This window comes from Buteo buteo, chromosome Z (genome assembly GCF_964188355.1).
Source record: "Buteo buteo chromosome Z, bButBut1.hap1.1, whole genome shotgun sequence".
In the NCBI taxonomy this organism is placed as follows: domain Eukaryota; kingdom Metazoa; phylum Chordata; class Aves; order Accipitriformes; family Accipitridae; genus Buteo; species Buteo buteo.
In genome coordinates, this window is record NC_134204.1 from 62,447,859 (window position 1) to 62,471,406 (window position 23,548).

General features: G+C 41.7%; 1 protein-coding gene across 7 annotated transcripts in view; it reads right to left on the reverse strand.

The window, feature by feature from the left end:
• Positions 1–20,229, reverse strand: part of FBXL17 (F-box and leucine rich repeat protein 17) — a 290,228-nt gene extending 269,999 nt beyond the window's left edge. For 6 of the 7 annotated variants that reach the window (XR_012648930.1, XR_012648929.1, XM_075020222.1 and 3 more), the window contains exons 1-4: positions 19,407–20,229; positions 7,690–7,812; positions 5,053–5,310; positions 4,151–4,282 (exon numbers count right to left, since the gene is read on the reverse strand). Coding sequence is in view for 5 of the 7 variants with exons in the window: in XM_075020222.1 (XP_074876323.1) it covers positions 4,151–4,282; positions 5,053–5,310; positions 7,690–7,812; positions 19,407–20,123 (1,230 nt within the window). In the remaining 2 variants the exon portion in view is untranslated. The remainder of the gene's footprint in view (positions 1–4,150; positions 4,283–5,052; positions 5,311–7,689; positions 7,813–19,406) is intronic. The other variant, XM_075020221.1, reaches the window with a different exon arrangement.
• Positions 20,230–23,548: the final 3,319 nt, after the last annotated feature.

Genomic DNA, 23,548 nt, shown 5'->3' on the forward strand with positions numbered 1-23,548 from the left:
CTCCAAACAACTGTAGTAGCTTAGTTGCAGCATTATTTCTCATCTACCACTAAACAAGCTTGGAAAAGAGAGAAGAGAAAAAGGTAAGAAAGTATAGAGATAGGAATGCTGTCATCCTGTTGTAGTATCTAGAACTACACCTCCCTTCATCTTTAGAAGCTCCTTCTCCTCATCCACATCTAACTCACCATGAAAAAACACAGACACTGGGTGGAATAGGGAGGTACAAATCTATAACTCCTGCCCGTTAAGTTTCAGCAACCATTATATTATAATGTTAGCCATTAAGTCACTCAGTTAAGGAAAGACAATGAAAAAGAAATCAGTGTGTAAAATCAACATAGCTAAGTGGAGAAGGTTTTTCCCAGCTCTAAAATGAACTCCCAAATCTAGGTCCACCCTATTCATAATGAGGAAATGGAGAGTTTACACACTGCCTGTACAAAATTGCTTCTAGCAACAATCCTTCCCTTTGGGTGTACTGTAGTCACAAACTTGTTCTGCATCTCTCTACAAAGAAGTCACAAAACCTTTAAAATCTCTTAGGGCTCCATTCTTCTAGTTAGTGAAGGCTGCAATGCAAAGTGTTAATTTTCTCTGACAGCTCAGGTTAAGTACAGCCCTACTCCATGTCTCAGCGAGTACTGCATATTAGTGTGGAAGAGTTCTCTTGATTTTGCAGCTTAAGCTACATACTGTCTATCTGGGGTGGAAGGACAAAAAAAGGGGTTGGTACAAAGTTAACAATGAAATCAACCAATTCATCTTCCATCAGACACATTCACATTAATCATTCATAGGAGGCAAACATGAAAGTTATACTCATAGCATTCAATTCCAGCCATGACCATAAAATAAAACTCCAACTAAACTCAACCAAGAAGCTAGGAAATTTCTTAGTTTTGTCTGGACAGAGTTGTAATCTGTTCTTCCATTTACACTGAATTTCTGTGAGATTGTTTGATTGTATCAGACTGCTTGGGGACAGATAAGGAAAGACAAATCAACATACTGGCACACTTTGCAAGTCCTACAAATTATTTTTTTTTCCACTTGGTTCCCAATTTGACCAGCATGCTTCAGAAGAGAGGCCTCACATATAATTACTCTTCCATTCAAACGGCAGAGGAAAAATAAACATATTTTGAAGAGGTACAAATCATAAACAGTTATGCAGACAACAACCTTGTATTGTTAAGTTAGCCTTGCAACATTAACTTTTTCTTCACACATCCTTTGCACCCTTTTATTATTTGCAGCTTTCACTTATTAACATGACACAATCAGCATTTCAAAGAAAGAAGAGGGTCTATTTTTCTGTGAAATGCCTAGTATATTAAACAATCAGAACATAAATTCTTTCTCTGTTTCTGCTTAGCAGTCTGATAATGAAGTTACTTAGCAACAGATGAAGCAACTGAACTGTGTTGCCTGATCCACATTTCACTGTAAAGTAACACTCACAAAGGCGTTATTTAGCTGCTGGTTGCCTCTGTACAGATGTATTTTTGAAGTATAAAATCCATTAGTCTGAGACATGCCTACATGAAAACCCAGCCTCCATGTACCATCTATAATGGACAACACATTTTGAGAGTAATAGAAATTGCCTGTAAGGTTCACGTGATTTTGAGCATCTCTGAAAAAGGAAGAAACAAGAAAATACAAAACACACAGACTCAATGTACAGTATTTACATGAAAGCTACAGAAGATGTTGGGGTGGGTGGGGGGAAGAAAGGAATCTTCTTCCTATAGCAGACTGACAACCTAATCTATTAACTTCAAATACAGAAATGAAGCCCTCATATGTCAAGTATGCTTTTCTTGCCACACAATATTTTGATTTCAGAGAAAGAATACTTAGAAAACACACACATTTCCCCAAACTACCTTCTTCACCAAAAGAGTAGGAAGTAAGATGTGCCACAGTAAATATTAGCAGTAGTTTTATTTTAGGAGGCAGTCTTAAAAACAAAAGTAACCCACAGAATTTGACAAATCAAACAGTGGATTAACATTTGCCACCAACCATTACTCCCTTTTAAGGTAACTCTGTGGCATTAAAACAATTCCTATCTTTCATTATTGTTATTTTGGAAGGTAAAAATTTTTATTTTGCAACTGCATGAGAACTTCTTACAAGCTGTCTTGGTTCATCACACACAATTACACTTCCAGCAAGATTTGGAAGTCTCTTGCCCCTAGCAAGAGAAAAGCACATCAGTTTCTACAGCATCATCTAGTGGAATCATTCAAGTGTTATTTTATCCTAAAGATTGAGCACCCTGGAATTCATAGTAACTTTATAATTTATTTCATGTTTACATTTCTAGACCAAGATTTAAGGACCTGAATTTGGACTTTACATAGCTAAACCAAGTTTGCCACAAGTTTATTTCTTCCTGAAAAATTAAGATTTGGCAGCAGCTTTAAATAAAACTAGACATTAAAAAAACCTATATTTATGAAAAATTGTGCAAAAGGTTAGTTTTGATAAGTCACTTGAGAAATTTTCAGAAGTGACAAAATCATTAAAAGAAGTTCCCTATTTGAGAGTACAGACTTTTGTCTTATTTCCAATGAAGAATCAATGTTACGTTTCCAGTAATGGAGGCAACCAAATAAAGTACAAGTGAAGAACAGCTTTCCTGATTGTCTTAAAACCAAGAAGAGACTTCCTATGGCCCATTTCAACTGAGAACTTCGATAACATTTCAGATAAAAAAAAACCACAGAACTTTTAAGCACTAACAATTATAATGTCAGCTTCTTAGGTTATGTTTCAGACTACAAAGAGAATAAAAACATCAATGGCAAGAAGTGTAAGACATTTGTAAGCAAGGTCAAATTAACACCTTGACCACATATTTTCCAATGATCATGAACTTATGTAGTTATTTATACATACAATAATTTTTATGTACAATTAAGTAATCTTGCACATACAATTATGTAAACCTTGAATATTCACAACAAGCTTTTTCCTCTTTCATTCAAAGATAAATAATGCTTTGAATTTCCCTACTTTTCTCCAGTTAATTTTTGCATGAGTATGCTTTCCTTCAAGGCTTCTTGGGACTTTCAATTCTCTTTCTTTTTTTAATTAACAGATTTTCTTGTCTTAAGATAAATATTACAAGGACTAATTTTGACTGTACTCCAGATTTTGTTTTGATATGGGAGAAGGGGACACACCATTTTTCTGCATTTGAACTGTCTTGAGATCTCAGTTTTGGTCATGATCTATTTCTCAACTTCCCATAATTCTGATCAAAACCAGTAAATGGCTTTTTTTTTTTTTAAGTAGAAAACATTCTCAAATGAATGACCTTAGGTATTATTATCTGTTTGTCTGTTTGAAGCCAAATATCAAATGACTCTGAGTACAAGGTATGCTGTTTTCTTACAAACGTATTTATTTGTTCCAGTTCAGCAGTTTTCAAACTAAAGGTTATAACCCTGACATTACCTGATAGTTAAGAATTCAACTGCAAGCAGATTCTTCTACTTACTTCCAAGAAAAAAAAAAAAAAAACAACCCCAAAAAATAAAGCCAGTGCTTTACTATACTATCTAGTAGATACTGGCTTTCAACATTAGAAACCATGATTTCAAAGACTATTTATAATTAGGACACAAGACAGTTTCATTACTCCTCAGCAACTTCCTTCTACTAGCACAGCCAAACTCTTTTCTCAACTGCATCCTGATGAGAAAGTGACATATTTCAAGAAAAGATTATCAGAGTGTATTATTTGTAGTCAAGAACCCTACCTCCAAAAATCTTTTAGTTTAGGTAAGTTTGTACTTTTTACTGTAGAAAAATGTACTGGTATAAACAAAAGAAACATTCCACATAGACTAAGCATTCTCCTACACAAATTAGGCATCTCCTAAACTTTTAGTCCTGGAACGTCATGTTGAAACTAAAAGTTAATATGTATTTGGAATAGCATTAGCTTAACTTGTACTTTGAGTCATCTGAGCTATCTCTGTAGAACCTAAGTTTTCACAGCTAGAGAACATTTTTAAGCAATTCACTGACAAAAAGTAGCTATTCAGAAGGAAGTTTTAAACAGATAAAAAGCAAGAGAAAGCTCTGACAATGAAAACACTGTGGGGAAAAAAAAATCATGACATGTACTTACTAATTTGTTTTCTTGCATGTATATTCTTTGCAACTTCTCACAGCCTTTAGCTATAAAGATCATTCCTTCATCTGAGATCTTGTAACACTGCCCAAAATGAATGTCTTTCAATTCTCTGCATTTTGAACCCAGCTGCAATTAATGGAATCAAAGCAAGTATTTAAGAATAAAGGAAAAAAACAACAGGATTTGACTGAACTGGAGAGTTGGGAGTTAAGATTTCTTTCTGCTTCTACGCCCCCCCCCACCTTAAAAATTATCTTTCTTTACAGGCTTTGTAACACAAACAAGAAAGATTATAATTACATACATGACAAAATGAAGTTGCTAACTACAGTCAGCAAAATGGAGCTACGAGCAGCACGTAAGAACCAAGTTATTTATTGAGCATATAAGTAGCTAACAATGCCTGTATGCTAGACCATTGATAGCATATTTGATTTAACATAACTACTTCACAGCTTACCCTAAATGCTCCTTTTAACACAAGAGAGAGTTGACGAAACCTTCCTGCGTGCCTAGCAAATAAAGTTCTCAGTCACCTTCAGCCTTCATGATGCAAAAAAGAGTTATTTAAACACTGGTTCCAAATAGCAACAAGCTCAGGAAAACTTAATCAGCCAGAGGTGAAGTACAGGATGTTGAACTGGAGATTTCATTATAAAAGGGATCATATAATCCCTGGATATTTAAAAAAAAAAAAAAGAGTATGTGCAGTCTCTAGAGAACAGCATTACTGCACCAAAAAAATATGTCCATAAACCAATTTTTAAAATAGTAGAGGTCATCTGATTTTAATTAAATCCTAGAAGAGGGTACCTTCTTCCATGTCCCTTTTTGCACTTGGTAAGAAGTTGATAGATATTAAATTTACAAAAGAAATTTGTGGAATGGATGGTTACCTGCTTTAGGCCTTCATCAGTAAGTCTGTCTTGATTGCCTACATGCACTTTCTGAAGAAGAGGACACTGAGAGGCAACTGCAATAATAGAGATGTCAGAAAGCTGTTTACACCTGTAGGCAGTGTACCTTAGGAGCCCAGGACATTTAATTGCTAATATGCATACTCCTTTATCAGATACATTGCGACAATCAGAAATATTGATTTCAGTAACATTCTGGCTTCTTGATGCTATCTTTTCCAACAGCTCATCAGTGACCTGCAAAGAAAATCCAAATATTCAAATTTAACTTTTTTCATAAACATCTTTAATTTCATTAACACAAGAACTACTATTTGCAAGATACATGTCCATAAGGTATTGGGAGAATGAGAAGATTTATTTTCCAAGATAACAGCATACTGGTATAATCAGTTTTACAGTTACCTTTAAAGAATTCTGCTCCAGCACTTGGAGAGAATAACAGTTAATGGTCCTCTTTTAGACAAAGAATTCTTCATCATTTAGAAGAAAAGGATTTGCTGGCCCTTCTACAGCAGCACTCTACTTACGTACCTAAGGTAGCATTTACAGAGAAGTAAAGGGTGTATATGTCTCTGAAATGCAACAGGTCTTTACTTAGGCTTTGGTAATCATCCAAAACCAGGTGCCAGCAGACAAATAGTACAGTGATGCAGGTAACAATGAGCTTCTTAACAACAGAAAACAGTCACCTAAGGTAGCAGTGAATGAAAGGGATGAGAAGGAAAGAACACCATAAAGCTAATTAAAAAACAAAAGTTTCCCCCTGTTATTTGCTCAGTTTTAATATGCAAGTATTCTGTTTTTAAGTGTTAGTCTATGAAAGACCATTAAATCAGATACTTGCACTATTTTCCCAGAGCTCCTTTGACGAAAAAAAGATTCTATTCACTTTGTACCTGTACACATTGTAGTTAGCTAACATGTCAGTAATTTTAAAAGCCAGTCCTACACAGCAGGTAAGAAACATAAGATATTCTTCATGCTCAAGATAACTTAAAACAAAACAAAAAAAAAAACCCAAAGCAGGTAAGACACAATGCACAGGACTCCCTCACTTTAAAAGTTCAGTTTCGAAAAACCTGAGGTGGCCTGAGGTTTCTAACAAAACCGTTCAGGAATACTTATCCACCACTTAGCATACATGTGATTTAGCTTTAAGCCTGAAGAGGGCAAGAGAGCAACACAAATCCCTTTTGTTTTTCTCTTACACAGTTGAGAAACAAATTGCATTCAATCTCTTTTCCATTAGTAGCAACTCTAATCTTTTTTCTTGCTATTTCATCAGTGAGCTGTTAGCTAGAAAACATGACAAATTGGGGCGGGGGGGACACACACGACAAAAACCCCAAACCACCAAAAACCATAAACACCTAAACAAACAACCCCTCCAAAAAAGGAACACAACCCCAAGAATAACCAAAAAAACCCCAAAACCACCAAACACTCACCACACACGGAGAAGGATAACATTTGTGCTTAATACTGGTTTAGGAACTTAATTAAAAATTGGCAAGATAGTTTTCTTAGGGCAATGCCACAACTGATAAACTTTAGTGAGATCCCAACATACCCAACAGGCAAAACCATTAAACACCTTTGTAGTAGAAATAAGGCTACACCTCAAGACAGTGAAGAAGAAAGACTTATTTGACACATAGTACCTACAGAGCAAAAAGATGGACCTCTGGTCTGAGTGTGGAGTCACTTGAGAAAAATCAGACAATCTGCTGTATAACAGTGGTTCAGAAATATAACCACTAGTCACTAGTAACTCTAGAAGCAAGACAACTTGCATGCTTTCTAATGAATTGGTGATCTGAAAATAATACCCCATATACATTCTTTACATCCAACATAGATGAGTTCATGTTGCTGCTTCTTCAAATGGGACCCTCCAATAGTTGTTTCCCTGCACCCTATATTTTCATGAAACTCCCAAGAAATTGTTTTATAAACCTCTGAAAGTAACTAAGTAACAAGAAACCTCAAGGGGGTGGCCAAACAACAGGGGCATCCTTAGAAAAGTTTTCCAAGGAGGAAAGTTACCCAGAACAATCTAAGGCTAGACTCTGTAAGGATCTCACTAAATGAAATCCATGAATCCCAAACATACTTAATTCTAGGATTGGCTAAAGGCCTAGAAAGACACAATCTGTCTGACCAGTAGAAGCCACATGAGTTCAAGAAAAATTAAAGAAAATTTGTTAACACAAACAAAGCAAGCACCAGTTAGGTGATCATTCTTCAAAACTACAGCATCCTCAGAAAAGCTCATGTACGTCTTTCAATTAATATGAGATCTGATAGTTCTTATGAATAGAAATACCACTACCTGGTACAGACCTGAGACAAGTAACCCACAATCCCTTTCAAACAGCACTTGTCCTCACACTGTTTAAACAAATGATCTTAGGCAAAAGCAGCTACATTTAAAGGAGTTAATCTAAGGGTCCAGAGGTCCAGATATTTTTAGTCTCTAGTAGAAAAATCCCTGAAAGCACAGACATCACCGTTTTATGGGTTTCTTTTGTTTACCTTTGCTCAAGAGTACAAGTTCTGAGAACAAGTTCTGAGTCATCAAAACATAATTTTTCCACAGTGACACCTTCGTACCTGTTGACGACTACTGAGATCCAGTTGCTTCCAAAACTGAAAGTCTAAACAGAGTTCACGCCAATATTTACAGACTAATGACACTGAAAGGCAACGCTCATTCAGGGATAAATTGGAAAATATCTGTAAAGAAACGGAAGGAAATATTATTTGTCAGAAGTAATCATATTTTAAGACAGAAATATTTTACTACTAACCCTTCTTGTAAAAGACAGAAAAGTATTAGTGTGCATTGCAACACACAGTTCTAGAACTTGTCCCTGACTTGATTAGTCAAGGACAATAACAAAAAAACCTATATCCCACAACAGCTGACAATATTAATAAGTCACATTAGCACAACCAACAGTAGAATGTATCCTACTTAAGTACTCATTTCTTAGAGCAAATTTCGAACGTGCTTCTGAGATGGGATACCTAAGGAATTACAGATACAAATACTAGCACAATGTTATTTGCAAGCCATTTAAAAGGTGTTTTCATTCCCATTCTGATTCAGGTAGAAAAACCTTTCCTTCTCTTTCCTAACCGAATTGAAAAGAAGAGTCATAAAGGTACAAAAAAAATCAGTCTTGTAGGAAGGGGGCATAGGATGGTGGAGCAGATCAGCAGAGCAAATCAGTGTCATACAAGGAAACTTAAGCATAGAATTAGCATTTTATACCCCAAGGTTTTGAGCACTATAGCAGCCTGCAAAAAAGAATAAACTGTAACTTTATGGCAGGCTCATAAATTTTTGTTACATTTATTATATTCAGCCCTTCCTCAGAAGTACTGTTGTTTCTTAATAAATATAAAAAGGTCTGTCAAGAGTTACATATGAAGGTACCCTGTAACAAATGAACTTCAGTCTACATGACATCCTATAATGAAAAAAGGCAATCATGGCATTATGATATCTACACAGGAATACAAACTGCAAAACATGAAACAGTCCTCACACTCAACTGATGAGGACATCAAGTACTAAGCAGAAGCATGATAGCCATTCTCGGGCAATGTTCTCAAGAAAATCTGAAGATATTGGACAGTGTCCATAGGAAAGCACCAAGGTCTAGAAACCATGAAAAAATTCCAAGAAAAGACTAGGACTGTTTAACCAAGGAAAAGCGACAGCAAAGGGAGTAAACAAACTAGAGAGAACAACACTTTCATCTTCTTTGTGGTGGGTAGGACAATTAGTCTCAAAAATTGTTAGGCTTCTAAACTAAGGATAATGAAGCATTGGAAAATAATACCTGGTAACTTACAGAATTTGCATCACTGGGTGGTCTCTAGAACAGACTAGACAATCAACTGTCAACAATAACAACCATTACTGCCCCCTTATAGGAGATGGCTTAGCTTAGCAGATTTAAATATGTATATCCCTGTAAGACCCCTTGGTGAAGGGGAGTTGGTTGACTTCCTAAAAGATCTGCAAAATATAATAAGGAAAAGAAAAAAAATGAAAAACAACCCAAGTTCACCACCTTCTGTAAATGCTTGCAAGATTTATCACTCCCATCATCATCTTCTAGCTATGAAAAACTCACAATCTCTTATGTAAGACTCCTCGCAGTGCTGAAAGATTGTGCGTGAACACTGTTTTCCTGCAGGCCTTTGCTTGACCATTACCAGAGCCAATGGATGTTTCTTATTAGGGAATCACTTGAACACAGGCAGACAGAAGTGCAGATGAAACAATCAGTGCCTGTTTCCTCCCTGCAGTTCTTTGTACTGGTGAATCCATACACAGAGCAAGGAGGTGGCTGTGATCAGCACCCAAAAAATACCATCACCCCTAGTCAAGAAGGGAAAAAGCACTAATTAGTAAATGGTAATTTGGCATCTGACATTCCTACTGCCAAAGAGTAATTCTAAGCATTAGAAAGAGATGACAGTCTGATGATTCTCAGCAATTCTAAGTTACTAAAAGCAGTAGGAAACTTGAGTTCCTACTACCAGGATGAAACAGAAGACTGCATCTTTTAACAGCTACAAAAACCTCAGAAGAAAGTAAGGCAACATGATCCACGTTACGTTCAGACAGACATCAGACTGACTCCAGTTAATACTAAGAAGGGGTGCCGAGGTTGGCATTATATAAATACTTTAACTAATCTTTGCTACAGTGGGAAACAGATATGCTTATTTGTGGAAATACCACCTTCACTTTGAGAAACAAGAGCTTGCAGTTTGTAAAATAAGAACATAGCAAACACAGAATAGAAAAGACTGTTGCTAATCCAGCCGTCACTGTGAATATGAAAGCTCTTAAATAATTTTTGTTCCAACTACCATCCTACCAAAACCTGAAAGACCTCACAAATCACAGAAGGCCTACTGCTACTGCTTTGCTACTGCATGAGACACAGCAGTAGCAATGCTGAAACCAAAGAGAAGCACATTTGATTCAGTACTTGACACAAACAGTATTTCTGCACAGACAGTATTATTCTGGAAGAAATGTCTGAAAGCATTTGTGGTCATGTTTTAGTCCACGCTGTACTTAACTCTAGCTGCAGCGACAAGTAAAGAGTGTGTAAGTGTTGCAAGCTGACTTCTTGGAGAAACAACCATCAGAATGAAGCCACTGGAGGAAAAACAGCTGCTGACAAAGTCCTTGCAGATGTTCCAGCAGAAACAGGAGCAGCCATGGAAGTTAGACAAGCAGTACACATTCAAGAAGACGGCCTTGCTGGTTTTGTTGCTTGCAGTAGCTGTAAAGTTTCCAACTATAAAAGGATTCTGAATAATGCCATGTAAAACATCAATTTCTCTTCAGAGCCTGCAGTTGTTAAAAGCAGATGTATTGAATTACACTAAATGGAATTTAGTAGCAAAGCTTATACATATTCCAGTTTTGTGGCACATCATCCTTATGTTAAGGGATTATCTTAACTGCTGGTTAAAATACTACACTAATGCATAAAATACTACAACTTTGATGACCTTCACCATCCTTTAATTCAGTTTCATGCTCTAGATACATACTGATACTGTGGCAGAGTAGTCCTATGTTTGAGTTACAGCCTAACTGTGGTGACACTGCTCAATTCAAGGTTAAACACAACATTGTCCTGTAAAGAGGACCATTACTCAATAGTTTCACTATGTAAGCCTGGTTACTTTATACAAAGATGCAGGCTTTGCCACCAACTACACACTTGAAGAAGGAACTAAAAACTGATCACAAGGAAACATCCAGAAGGCACAGAAGGCTGGATGATTGCCGAAGAAGCATGAACTAGACGAAAAGTAAAGGCGGCAGGGGGAGATGGCCACCACCCACTCAGTTCAAGACCTAGAAGACTTACCCCCCACACACTCCTTGAACATGCGCTGTAGAATAAAAGAACAGCTTTTAATTCGAAGGGGAGAAAACCTTAGCCCAATAGAAATGGTGGCACATAAGCGACTACCAATAATGACCTGGGGGAAGGACTTTGGAAACTAAGTGGGTGAATCTAAAACTGTGTAAATTGCTTGCTTGTTTAACTGCAGGGTGTGCTAGCTTTGTGGAATTACCACCTAGCACCCATCTTTGCACAAATATGAAATAAATAATGTATCTCCCAACTATGTGATTATTGGCTCATTGCACAGCAGGTGACAAATCTGCTTTTCAGACAACAGCAGCTTAATTGTCCTGAATTTAAAATTGTTCTCTAATTCCCAAGGCTGTATAAATAGAGTTGAAAGCTAAAACCATTCCCACCACTGAGCCTGTTCATTTAGCTCCTCCTTACGACAGATAACTTTGAGGGGAGTGGGTCCACTAGTTAACACATCTAATTCCTGAAAATTGTAGTCAAGTATGTACACCTACATGTCCAGTACTCCCCTTTCTCCCCCTCAACTCCCCATCTAATCCCCCTTCCAAGCACCAGAGAGACTGAAATATCCTTCAGCACTCTCAAAAGAAAAAAAATACAAGTTTAATAGTATTTTCTAGATGCATTTCACACTTTTTTCCTGTTGGCAAGAGGCAGTGGTAGAAGAAGCAGAGTTCTACAAAACAAGCAAACAAAAAAGCCCTACTCTCCTTCCTCCCTCTCTCTCATCTCACCCTCTTTCAGCTCAAGTTCCTAAAACAGATGTCAGTGCCTCCTGCTACAACTTTTCAAGTGATAGTTAAGATTAGTGGGTTCTTCTTCCTGTTCAATGGATGCAGAAGACTTTCTGGGCCTCCAGGCTACATCCTATTTAAGGATCAACACTCATAATGTTCAACACTGATGGCCTTACCATACCATCCAGATACAGTCAGTTCTTTAACGTCAAGCTCTTGCTTCAAAATAAGTGTTCATACAGACTCATTGAAGACTATAGTGAACAGAAAATCCAAATCCAAGTCCAATGCCCAGGACAGCATAAGTCAACTAATAGATATAGCTGGCTTTCAGTCAGACCACATTCAATCTGCTGAACTCAATTCAAACAGCCCAATTTTATGTGCTTGATAGATACAATCATACAAACTCCTTACAGTGGGGCTTCCCCACAGTTTCTCTATTAAACGTGTGCTAGATATTTCAAGCTGCATATCCAAAAAGGGCTACTTTCAACTTTTGTGCTAAATGTTGACATTTCAGCAGGAACGGAACGGGGCAGGGGGGGACTCACACCCTACACACCCTATACATACCTTTTCTTAAAAGAGTAAAGATAAGATTTAAATATCAATAAATCCATGTATTAAACTTAATTAGGTTATCTGCAAACATTTGATAACTTTGGCCTTAAACCAAGTTCCTCTAAGTTCAGTCAAGTGGAGATACCTAACTGCACTTCTAATCAAAGGAAATCATGAAAAGTCAATCACACCCATGAATGCCACTACGAAAAAAGTACAATACTGGAAAATTGTGCATGTGTTTGCTGACACAATATTCTCAGCACCAAGTTTTGCAAAATCAAGAATTCACATCACACAAATCAAATATGAAGTAAATATAAGAATAATTCAAGAAAGAATTTTAACTTTTCAAAAGACAATCCTAATTTTAAAATAAAATATTTTTTAAAAACACAATCAAGGAGTTAGAATTATTGATTGCACAGCCTTAAGAAGCTTTGCGTCAGGAACAGAGGCAAGAAAATTCAGCTGGTCACTAATTCCATTCTTTAAAGATACTAGCAACTTTAAGAACAAGTTACAGCTTTATGAACATGAACAAAATATACACCATAGGCCCCAAGGCAGAAGAGAGATTATAAAAGGTGAATCCATGCATCCCCTATTTCTGTCCATTGTTTTCATGTGAAAGATCTTTCAATCTAACTAGAAAATTTTTCTGTGAATTAAACTTTCTTCTCAATAATAACCTCTTGTACCCAAGAATAAGTATCTATGAAATTGTTTCACTCCATTGCCTCAGCTAGATTTGTTTCAAAACCAAAAAGTTCATGGCCTTAACAAAGAAAGAACATTAAAATGTAAACTCAAACATTCCATGGTGCCTAATGAATTTGATATATTCATTCTTGGAAAACTGCTCATTTGTTCATCAACTGCATGCAAATTTTTTCAGCAATTAATTCAAGTTTCATTGTCAAAAATAATTCTAAAGTACCATTTAATAAAAGGAACATGCTTAGTACATGATATTTTACTACGAACTGTTAAACACAGTATTTGTTAATTGCAAGCATAGAGAAATTAAGCTTCCGGTGGGTTTATGTTTACTAAAGGTTGTTTTGTTCTATTTCAGAAAATGAAAGAATCATCTATCAACAGCAGACAAATGAAGAATAGAGAAATATTTGGTTGGCTTTTAAGAGGTTTCATCACTTTATCCACACATAACCCCAACTGAATAAGGGAAACATGAATGATTCGTGAGCACCTGAGTATAGGAAAGATATAGGCACTCAAGGCATACACCTCTGAAAGGACCCTCAATACACCCATAAAGGGAATCAAGCTAAAAATGCTCTTGTGATCAACAGAAATGTGTCTGCCAGGAAAAGTGATGGTGTGATTTCACATCACAGCAAGGATTCTTATGGCAAACTGTCATTAGTAGGAACAGTTCACTGCTCCCCTGGTCCTAGTTACTGGAATTTTTGCACTGGATTTAGCGAATGAACCCAGAGAAAGTCTTTTCAGGAAGCTGAGGAAAAGTTTTGCAATGTTAGACTGGTGTCGGCCAGCTGAATCAACTCACTCTGCAATTGCATGGTCACTCTACAGAGCACAAAGCTAGCAGCAGGAACATGCAGCCACAAGTTACAAAAGGGAGAGAGACACTGCCCTTAACAGCCAGCCACTTGCTAATGGATTGTCTTAGCTGTAATGCAAAACACAACTTTAGTTTCTGTCTGTAAGAAATGACAGGAGATGCTGATACCATACCTTTCCTTCTAATGGAAAGAAAGGGTTCTGATGAATAAGCAGGATACCTTTACTTGAAAGGGCTCAAAGTTTTACTCCCCAACATCCAATTGTGACTCACTAAAAGACACCTGTGCTGCTTCTGAATCACCACAAGTTTAAAAACAGAGACACTAAAACATACCAAAATCTGTGAAAGACCAAACACAGGTCAGGCACCCTGAGCAAAAGAAACAAATGACTGAATAGGAAATGAAAGCAAAAGTTACATTTACTTTGGATTCAAACACTGCACAACTTGTAATGTATTAGTTTTGTCTATGCAATAATACATAGTTTCAGGGATGTACAGCAAGCCACGCAACAGCTAAAAACATTAGGAGAAGTATTATCAGCCATAGGTGGTGAGTGTCAAGGCCTCTATCTGCCTTCAAGAAAAGCAGAAGTTTCATTCCAAATTTGTCTCCTCCATCACATAACTCATTTTATAATGTGAAAACCTACATGCTTACACAAAAGCCACCTTTTCACACACATGCACCTGTGGAAAGCAAAATACTTATTTTTATAATTCTGCAACAAGTGACAAAATATATCAGGACATCTTTCAGAACTTTATCATTGAAATAATGTCCATATATTATCTTTGCTTTTGTTACTACTCTACTGGCACACCTTTCCTTCACAACTGTGCCCCCCAGCTGCACTTCCAGAAGCTCAGGAACAGCACAGTGAAGTTAAAGCTGGTTCATTTCCCTACTGCAATCACAGGGTGACACTGAGCTTCCGGGGCAGGGGGGGTTGGGGTGGGGGAGGAGGGGGGAGATGTTGCTGTGTTGTCAATTGCTAGAGAAAGAGTTCTACAGAATAATTAAGACTGAAATGAAAGATCATTTATCTCCCTGCATGAGCCACAGTTTCAAAACCCTTTCCATTTTTCTCAATGCTATAGCTAAAAGTAAGGCTCGTCACAAACTCTAGACAGGATAAACTGATGGGAACAGCAGCGTAAGAAGGAAAGAAAGCTGGTATTACAACGACTCCATAAACTTGTGGATGAAGTCCAATCCAAATGATGCCTCTGCCTCCTGACTACACCAGCAAAAAAAAAAAATTACAGTGTAACTATAAACACATTGTGGTGGGTTAACCCTGGCTGGATGCTAAGTGCCCACCAAAGCCATTCTATCACTCCCCCTCCTCAGTTGGACAGGAGAGACAAAATATAACAAAGAGCTTGTGGGTCAAGATAAGGACAGGACAGATCATTCACTAATTACTGTCATAGGCAAAACAGACTCAGCTTGGGGAAACTTAATTTATTACAAATCAACCAGAGTTGGGTAATGAGAAATAAAACCAAATCTCAGAACACCTTCCCTCCACCCCTCCCTTCTTCCCAGGCACAGCTTCACTCCCAGATTCTCTACCTCCTCCCCACAGCAGCGCAGGGGGACGTGGAATGGGGGTTACAGTCAGTTCATCGCATGTTGTTTGTCGCTTCATCCTCTTCGGAGGGCAGGACTCATAACACTCTTCCCCTGCTCCAGCGTGGGGTCCCTCCCATGGGAGACAGTCTTCCACAAACTTCTCCAACGTGGGTCCTTCCCACATGCTGCAGTTCTTCACTAACTGCTCCAGCGTGCGTCCCTTCCATGGCATGCAGTCCTTCAGGAGCACGCTGCTCCAGCGTGGGTCCCCTGCAGGGTCACAAGTCCTGCCAGAAAACCTGCTCCAGTGTGGGCTTCTCCCTCCATGGGGCCACAGGTCCTGCAAGAGCCTGCTCCAACGCGGGCTTCCCACGGGGTCACAGCCTCCTTTGGGAACCCACCTGCTCCAGCGTGGCGTCCTCCACGGGTTGCAGCTGGATGTCTGCTCCACCATGGGGCTCCACGGGCTGCAGGGGAATCTCTGCTCCAGCGCCTGAAGCGTGTCCTCCCCCTTCTTCACTGACCTTGGTGTCTGCAGGGTTGTTTCTCTTACATGTTCTCGCTCCTCTCGTCCAGCTGCCATTTCTGTGCCCGCTGCAACTTTTTTTTCCCTTCTTAAATCTGTTCTCCCAGAGGCACTACCACCATTGCTGATGGGCTCAGCCTTGGCCAGTGGTGGGTCTGTCTTAGAGCCAGCTGGTATTGGCTGTCAGACATAGGGGAAGCTTCTAGCAGCTTCTCACAGAAGCCACCCCTGTAACCCCCCACCACCACCACCACAACCTTACCACACAAACCCAATACACATGTATATCCAGTCTTTTCAGGTTTATTAAAAATAAATGTCAACGTTCAAAAGGCAGAAGACAACACCAAAAGTCTAGCTCTGGTCTATGAAACCCACTTCATATCACTCAGATAATCTTAAATGCAGTGCTGCTAGCACAGTGATAGCAGCACTGCATTTCCTATCAACATTATCAAAAGCAAACATGTTTAAGTTATTACAGCAATAATAATAACATGTAAGCAAACATGTAAGTTATTACAGCAAGGGAAGAATGAGAAAAATAAGTAAAAAAGTTGAGTAAAGATGCAAGAAAAGAAGCCAGTAGTGCCTCAAATAATAACAACATATTTATGAAAACCTTAAGTTAAATACATTACACACATGCACATATACACACACATTATCTTCCCTTCATACTGCATTAGCTCTAAGCTAAAACTGACAGGGTCTCTGCTGCAGGCACAGCATCATGTGTTCACTCTTCATAAAAATAACAGCAGCAAACTAAGAAAGAAGACATCAAAAAGGTCATCTATTCTAGCTCCTTCTCTGTTTTGAACCAAGTTCAAGCACACCTAGAACATCCCTGATAAGGACATCCCCCTTATTATTAAAAGGGGAATTAATAAATAAAAATCCTAACTCCTCACATAACCCCAAAGACAGGAAACCACCTTTGCCAAGACTTAAATGTTCTCACACTGTGTCATTTTCCAAGTGTCTCACTCAAATTTCCCTCACACCAGATTAAGCTTATTATTTCTTTTTATTTGACAAAGGACAGGAAAACAGTCAAACTTTTTATCAATTTTCTCCTAACAAAAGAGTGCATCTCAGTCTTCTTTCTGAACAGAAGTGTCATTCAGTTTGACTAGAACCTTCCAACTACCATCACAGGCCATGTTTCCGTGATCTCTAGCTCTTGTCTGATGCCTCTGCAATTTGTCTGTGGGTTTTTAAGGAGAGCCCAGTGCTCACAAGCTAATGCAGTACTCTTAAGAGGTTTTAGAAGCACCAAGCACAGCAGAGAACTTCCTTTCCATGTTCTACACTCAGTTCCTGTTAATACAGTTCAAAAGGAAATCTGAAGTGTTTGAATCAGCATTACTAAGTTCACTCAGCCTGCGGACCATTTTACACCAGTTAACTTTTTTGATTAAACAGCAGCACTGCAAAGAGGTAACAGGTGTAACAGGAAGATTTATTTCTGCTTTCCAGAAGTAAATACCAGTGAAATGCAATAGAGACAGATTTTTGATATATAACATAAAGTTTTGAAAATTTAGTGGTAAATCGCACAAGATTTTGTAATCTTCTGCACTGCATGCTTACAAACAGCTCCTTTATTTCTTTTCATTCACCTGTCTAGGTTACCGTCAAGTTGACCTATCTAGAATTCCTTAGTTCCCCTCAGATTTTAAAGAGAATGGATTAAACTACCCTTTAGTCAAAGTAATTACCCTCATCCACAAAGATTAAATATGAAATTTTGCCCACTATGTATCATGGTTTCCTGATACGTGTTTCAGTGACCGAGTGAAAAGCAAATCAACCTACAAGTTTGTTTGATCTGTGGAACTGCAGTTCTTTTATCTCCTGATACTGATGAAGACACCCTCTTCCCCAGCTAAGGGAACAGGATCAACTGGCATGTTGCACTATGAACTTCCAAACTCAGCAGGGCCCATCTGATGATCTGCAGGCCAAGTTCAGTCTGACAAGCCCTTCCATCCAGCCCTGTATCCTTCACTTAGGGGAGACTTAACAACTACTTAACAACAGAACAGCACCTGAGCAGCCCATGGCAGAAACCTCTAAGTAGCCAGCTATTACTTCGGAGTTCCTACAATGTTTCTTTGGGCTTGTCTTTGTCAGCCCACGTACAGACACAGGTGACAGCCACTCCTGCGCTAGTACCACGGCATCAGGAGGTCGCAGAGATAGGAATCAAGGGAAGGAAACATCAAGAAACCAAAGATATGGCTCCTGAGACTTCTGAGGATGGAATCTCTGGTCCTTGTATTAAGGCTTGTGTCTCCACCACCTACTGTGAAAAGTTTAGTAAAGACTTTGGGACCCGGCAATGTACGCCTGCAGCCCAGAAAGCCAACCATTATCCTGGGCTCCATCAAAAGAAGAGTGATCAGCAGGTCAAGGGAGGTGATTCTCCCCCTCTAATCTGCTCTGCTTTCCTGAGACCCCACCTGGAGTACTGTGTTCAGCTTTGACACCCCCAACATAAGAAGAACATGGACCTGTTGGAGCAAGTCCAGAGGAGGGACACAAGAGGGCTGGAGCATCTACACTATGAAGACAGGCTGAGAGAGTTGGGGTTGTTCAGCCTGGAGAAGAGAAGTGTCTATCTGTATCAAAACCTAGCATATGAAGGCCTTTAGGCACCTGTATAATCCAGTTAACAAGACATCTGGTCAGAAATCTGAAGCTAAAAGTCCCGTAATGGACTAGGATGCTACAGAGCCAAAAACCACCAGCACCATCCCCCCCCCCCCCCCAAAAAAAAAAAACCAAAACACAAAAACACCAACACAATCCATAAGTCTAGTTAAGGATTCAAGGGTAAACTTTCTTCCCAGTCAACACTGAAAACTTATCTATGTAGTTCTGACCTACACAGAAGCACTAAATACAGTGATTGTCCCCCTTGCTGTGTACTCCATCAGTGATGTAAGAAGATATCTGTAAGGGCCACATTCCGAAGCTAACCGGTACGAGCCAAAATATTTACAGGGCAGCTTCCGGAATAGTTTTAGTTTTGTCGGTCTTCACCTCCAGCTAACGACCGACAGGGCCTTTTACAACGACAAACCAGAACAAAGGTAAAAGATCCCTACCGAAACAAAACCAAAAAACACATCCACAACCCCGTTCATCTCCCAAACGCCAGGAGACCGAGGTCGGCTGTTCGCGCACCTGCGCCGGTGGGCCGCCCCGCTCCCCCGCACCCCCGGCCCCGCCAGGCGCCGCAGGTGGCGGCGCGGGAGACGACGCGCGGCCCCAGGCCGGGCCGGAGGTGGCGAAAGACCCCTGAGGGCAGGGCCGGCCGCCACAGCCCCACCGCCTCCGGCTACCGCATTCCACCGAGCCCGCCCAGAGACTTCGGCAGCCCCGCGGTCCCCCCGGGGGCAGGCCCAGCCCGCGGCCCCCCGTCCCGACCCACCTTGAGGAGGATGGAGGGCGGCAGATGGTTGATGTTTGGGGTGAGCGCCAGCAGCGGCTCCCGGCAGCCGTCGCCGGGGTGTTCCTGCGGCTCCTCGCAGCCCGCCTCGCCGCCCCTCTCCTTCTCTTTCTCCTCCTCCTCCTCCTTCTCCTCCAGCGCGGGGGGCGGCGGCGGCGAGGCGGCCTGCCCCCCGCCGCCGCTGTCCCCGGCGGCGCCCCGGGCCGACGCGTCCCCACCGCTCGCCGCGGAGCCGGCCTCGGGCTCCGCGGCGGCGGCGGCCGCGCAGCGCGGCTGCTTGCTGGGCGGGCAGGCGGGCAGGCCGGCTCCCTTGCGCTTACACACCATCTCGGAGGCGACCTCGCCGGGCGGCCTGGCCGGCCCCAGGAGGCCCCGCACCGGCGAGGGCAGCAGGCCCGAGAGGAGGAGGCGCTGGCAACGGCTCCGCGGCTCCCAGGCGGCGGGCGGCAGGCAAAGGAGGCGGCGGGCGGCGCGCTGCTCCGCGGTGGCGAGGGCCGCGCAGGGCGGCGGCGGCAGGGGGTCGCGGGCGGGCAGGGGCTGCTCCGGAGCGGGCGGGCTGGCGCTGTGCACGATGAAGCACAGCATGCAGGGCCCGCGCAGGAAGCAGCTCCGGCTGCGCGGCGGCGGCACCTTCCTTCCCCGGCGGCAGCGACGGTCCCGGCTCAGACTACTAGCCTCCTTCGAGAGCAGGTGGCCCATATACGAGGCGGAAGAGCCCGCGGGGTGTCACCTGCGGGAGGCGGAGGCGGGAGCTGTCATGCTGCCGACGGGAGCGGAAGGTGGCGGGGCCAGGCACAGGACAGGACGCGACGCGGCGCCAGCAGGGAGAAGCTTCCGCTACCGCCGCCCTGACCTCCCGCGGGGGAGGCGAGGGGGCGGGGCTCCGCCGCCTGGGGTCCGCCCGCCCGCCCGTGCGGCGGCCACTGGCCGGCCTGGGAGGCGAGGGCGGCGGGCGGCGGCCCCGCGGGGGCCCCGGCGGCAGAGGGGGCCCCGGCGGCAGAGGGGGCCCCGGCGGCAGAGGGGGCCCCGGCGGCAGAGGGGGCCCCGGCGGCAGAGGGGGCCCCGGCGGCAGAGGGGGCCCCGGCGGCCTCCCCTCGGAACGGCCTGGCCGGGAGCTGCGGGGGAGCCGGTACCGGCTCCCCGGCCGGCGCAGGCCACCCCACCCCGCTCACCCCCCCGGCCGCCTGTGGCCGTACAGCTACAGCGTGTGCCTGTGCGTGTCCCAATCTGCAGTGTACGTGCATTATTTAAATGCGCCGTGTGTACACGTTTCAGCATGTAATGTATCTGTGTCTATATTATGATGTGTATAATACATACGGTTTTTCGAGTGCCTGAAATAAAAGGTTTTCTGGTCACGGTTTGCAGGGAAGGGTGAGGGGCTCCTGCCCGCAGGTGTCAGATTGTTTGCAGCTGTGCAGGACTGCGGCTGGGTTTTTGTAGTGTCAGGGTAACACAAGCTTTGAGACCACCAAAAGTGTTCCTCCAAGTTTTCTCCATCGATGACACCTTCCCAACAACGCGCTCCAGCGAATACCTCGTTTTTGCTGCTTTAAATCATTGTCTGGCCTGGACCAGGGCCCATCATGGGCCACTGCCTCTGTCCGCCCTGCCCCTGAGGGTGCTCACCTCAAAACTGCAGCGTGTTGGACCTCGCTGCGGGTGCCCAGGGTGTATAAATCTTTGCAAATATGGGCTGTAATGCTTTAATTAAGACTCTTCCCCCATGCCTAGCAAAATTCGTTTCCATGGTTCACCATTCTGTTCTAAATTATTGATGTAAATTGACTTAGATGCATAGGTTTAGATACATGTGGAATTCTGTTTTTAGTAAAAGGTGTTCAGGGAAGGAGAAGGCAAGTTATAGCTAGAGTATATATGGTGCAGTACTACTGTTAAGTAAGAAAGGGCAGCAGAATAAATGCACAGTATTACATACTCTGAAGCACATCTTTTGGCCTTTTGCCCAGGAGCAAGTTATGTTAGGATTAAAATACCCATGATGCTATTATTTTTGTTTGTTGCCTGTATTATTAGTCTTCAACAGCTCAGTAAAAATATGTTTGCTATGAGAAAAATACTAAATATACCATTGGATAAAAGTAGAGTAATAGAATATTTTATCTGAATTTATAACTCGCTGAGATCCATCAATATAAACTGCAGCAAATTTTGGCAAAAATATGGCAAGGTCTTTTCTTCCCTCAGATTTCAAAAATAAAGTTCAATAAGAACAAACAAAGGCAACCTTAAAAGGAGACGAAAGTCCAAGTCAAGCCTTCAAACCAAACGGCATTCAGAATAAATGCTTGCAATGTCAAACGTTCAAAATAAATCTTATCTTTAAACCTGGCTGTGCAGCTTCTCAATAGTCATTTTGACATGGTCTTTACTTATATCATCACATACTAGTATTTCCTGCAGAAATGCTGGTGAAGGTGCCTGACTTACATGTCACTTTCATGTCTGATACTCTGATATGTATTGCCCTGTTATTTTGAGATATGTACACACCATGCATACACATATATATCATACATAGAATTCTTCCCATTCCTCTAATATTTACCTTGACATGATCATCGCTGCTACGTCCTTTTGGAATAAGTTGACTTGTGCAGAACATAGACAAGGACACATCTCAGCTTATCTTGTCTTTCCAAAGCAATTTCACCTTCTGATAATTTTCCTACCTAATTCTTGTAATTTTTTCTCCTGATAACTAAAGCTCAATCCTTGAATTTGGTCTTTGGGACACTATTCCTAATAGGGTTTTTGTTGCTATAAAGATTGCAGAATGAAAGAAAGCACACTAAGATGATAAACAGTCAGTTTTTGTATGCTACTTATTCCTTTAGTACTCTGTCACTTAGTTGGTAACAAGATTTTGGCCCTAAAGATGACAGCAGAGCTCTTCCACTGGCAATTTTATTGGCAGATATTAGAACCAAGAATATCTGCAGAACAACTTCTGCTGATTCAGTGTAGCACATGTGATTTGTCTGCTCCAGCATGAGATACAAGAAATGAATTTTGACTGTCCACTGAGCAAGAGTGAGAAACTGAGATAAAAATGTTTAGAAATAAATAATCTTAACTCAAGATGTATATTTTTGCGAACAGAGAAGGACTTGTGGGGGATGTGATGATTGGAGGCCATCTTGGGCACAGTGGTCATGAAATGATTGAATCTTCGATTCTCAGAGAAGTAAGTAGGGGGGGTAGCAGACATGCCTTGGATGTCCAGAGGGCAGACTTTGGCCCATTTAGGGGCCTGGTTGACAGAGTCCCTTGTGACGCAGTCCTGAAGAGCAAAGGAGTCCAAGAAGGCTGGACATTCTTCAAAAATGAAATGTTAAAGGCATAGGAGCGGGCCATCCCCATGTGCTGAAAGATGAGCTGGCAGCAAAGAAGACCGACGTGGCTGAACAGAAAGTTTTGGCTAGAACTCAGGAAAAAAAAGAGAGTTTATGACCTTTGGAAGAAGGGGCAGGCAACTCAGGCAGACTACAAAGATGTAATGAAGTTATGCAGGGAGAAAATTTGAAGGGCCAAAGCCCACCTAGAACTTAATGTGGCTGCTGCAGTAAATGGCAATAAAAAATATTTCTGTAAATACATTAACAACAAAAGGAAGGCTAAGGAGAATCTCCATCCTTTACTGGATGCGGGGGGAGATGTAGTGACAAAGGCTGAGGAAAAGGCTGAGGTACTTAGTGCCTTCTTTACCTCAGTCTTCTACGGTAAGACCAGTTGTTCTCAGGGTACCCAGCCCACTGCGATGGAAGACAGGGACAGGGAGCAAAATGAAGCCCCCATAATCCAAGGGGGAATGGTTAGTGACCTGCTACACCACTTAGACACGTACAAGTCTATGGGGCTGGATGGGATCCACCCAAGGGCACTGAGGGAGCTGGCAGAAGTGCTCACCAAGCCACTATCAATTGTTTACCAGCAGTCCTGGCTAACCGGGAAGGTCTCAGTTGACTGGAGGTTAGCGAATGTGACACCCACCTACAAGAAGGGCCATAAGGAGGGTCCAGGGAACTACAGGCCTGTCAGCCTGACCTCAGTGCTGAAGAAGGTTATAGAGCAGGTCATCCTGAGTGCCATCACATGGTATG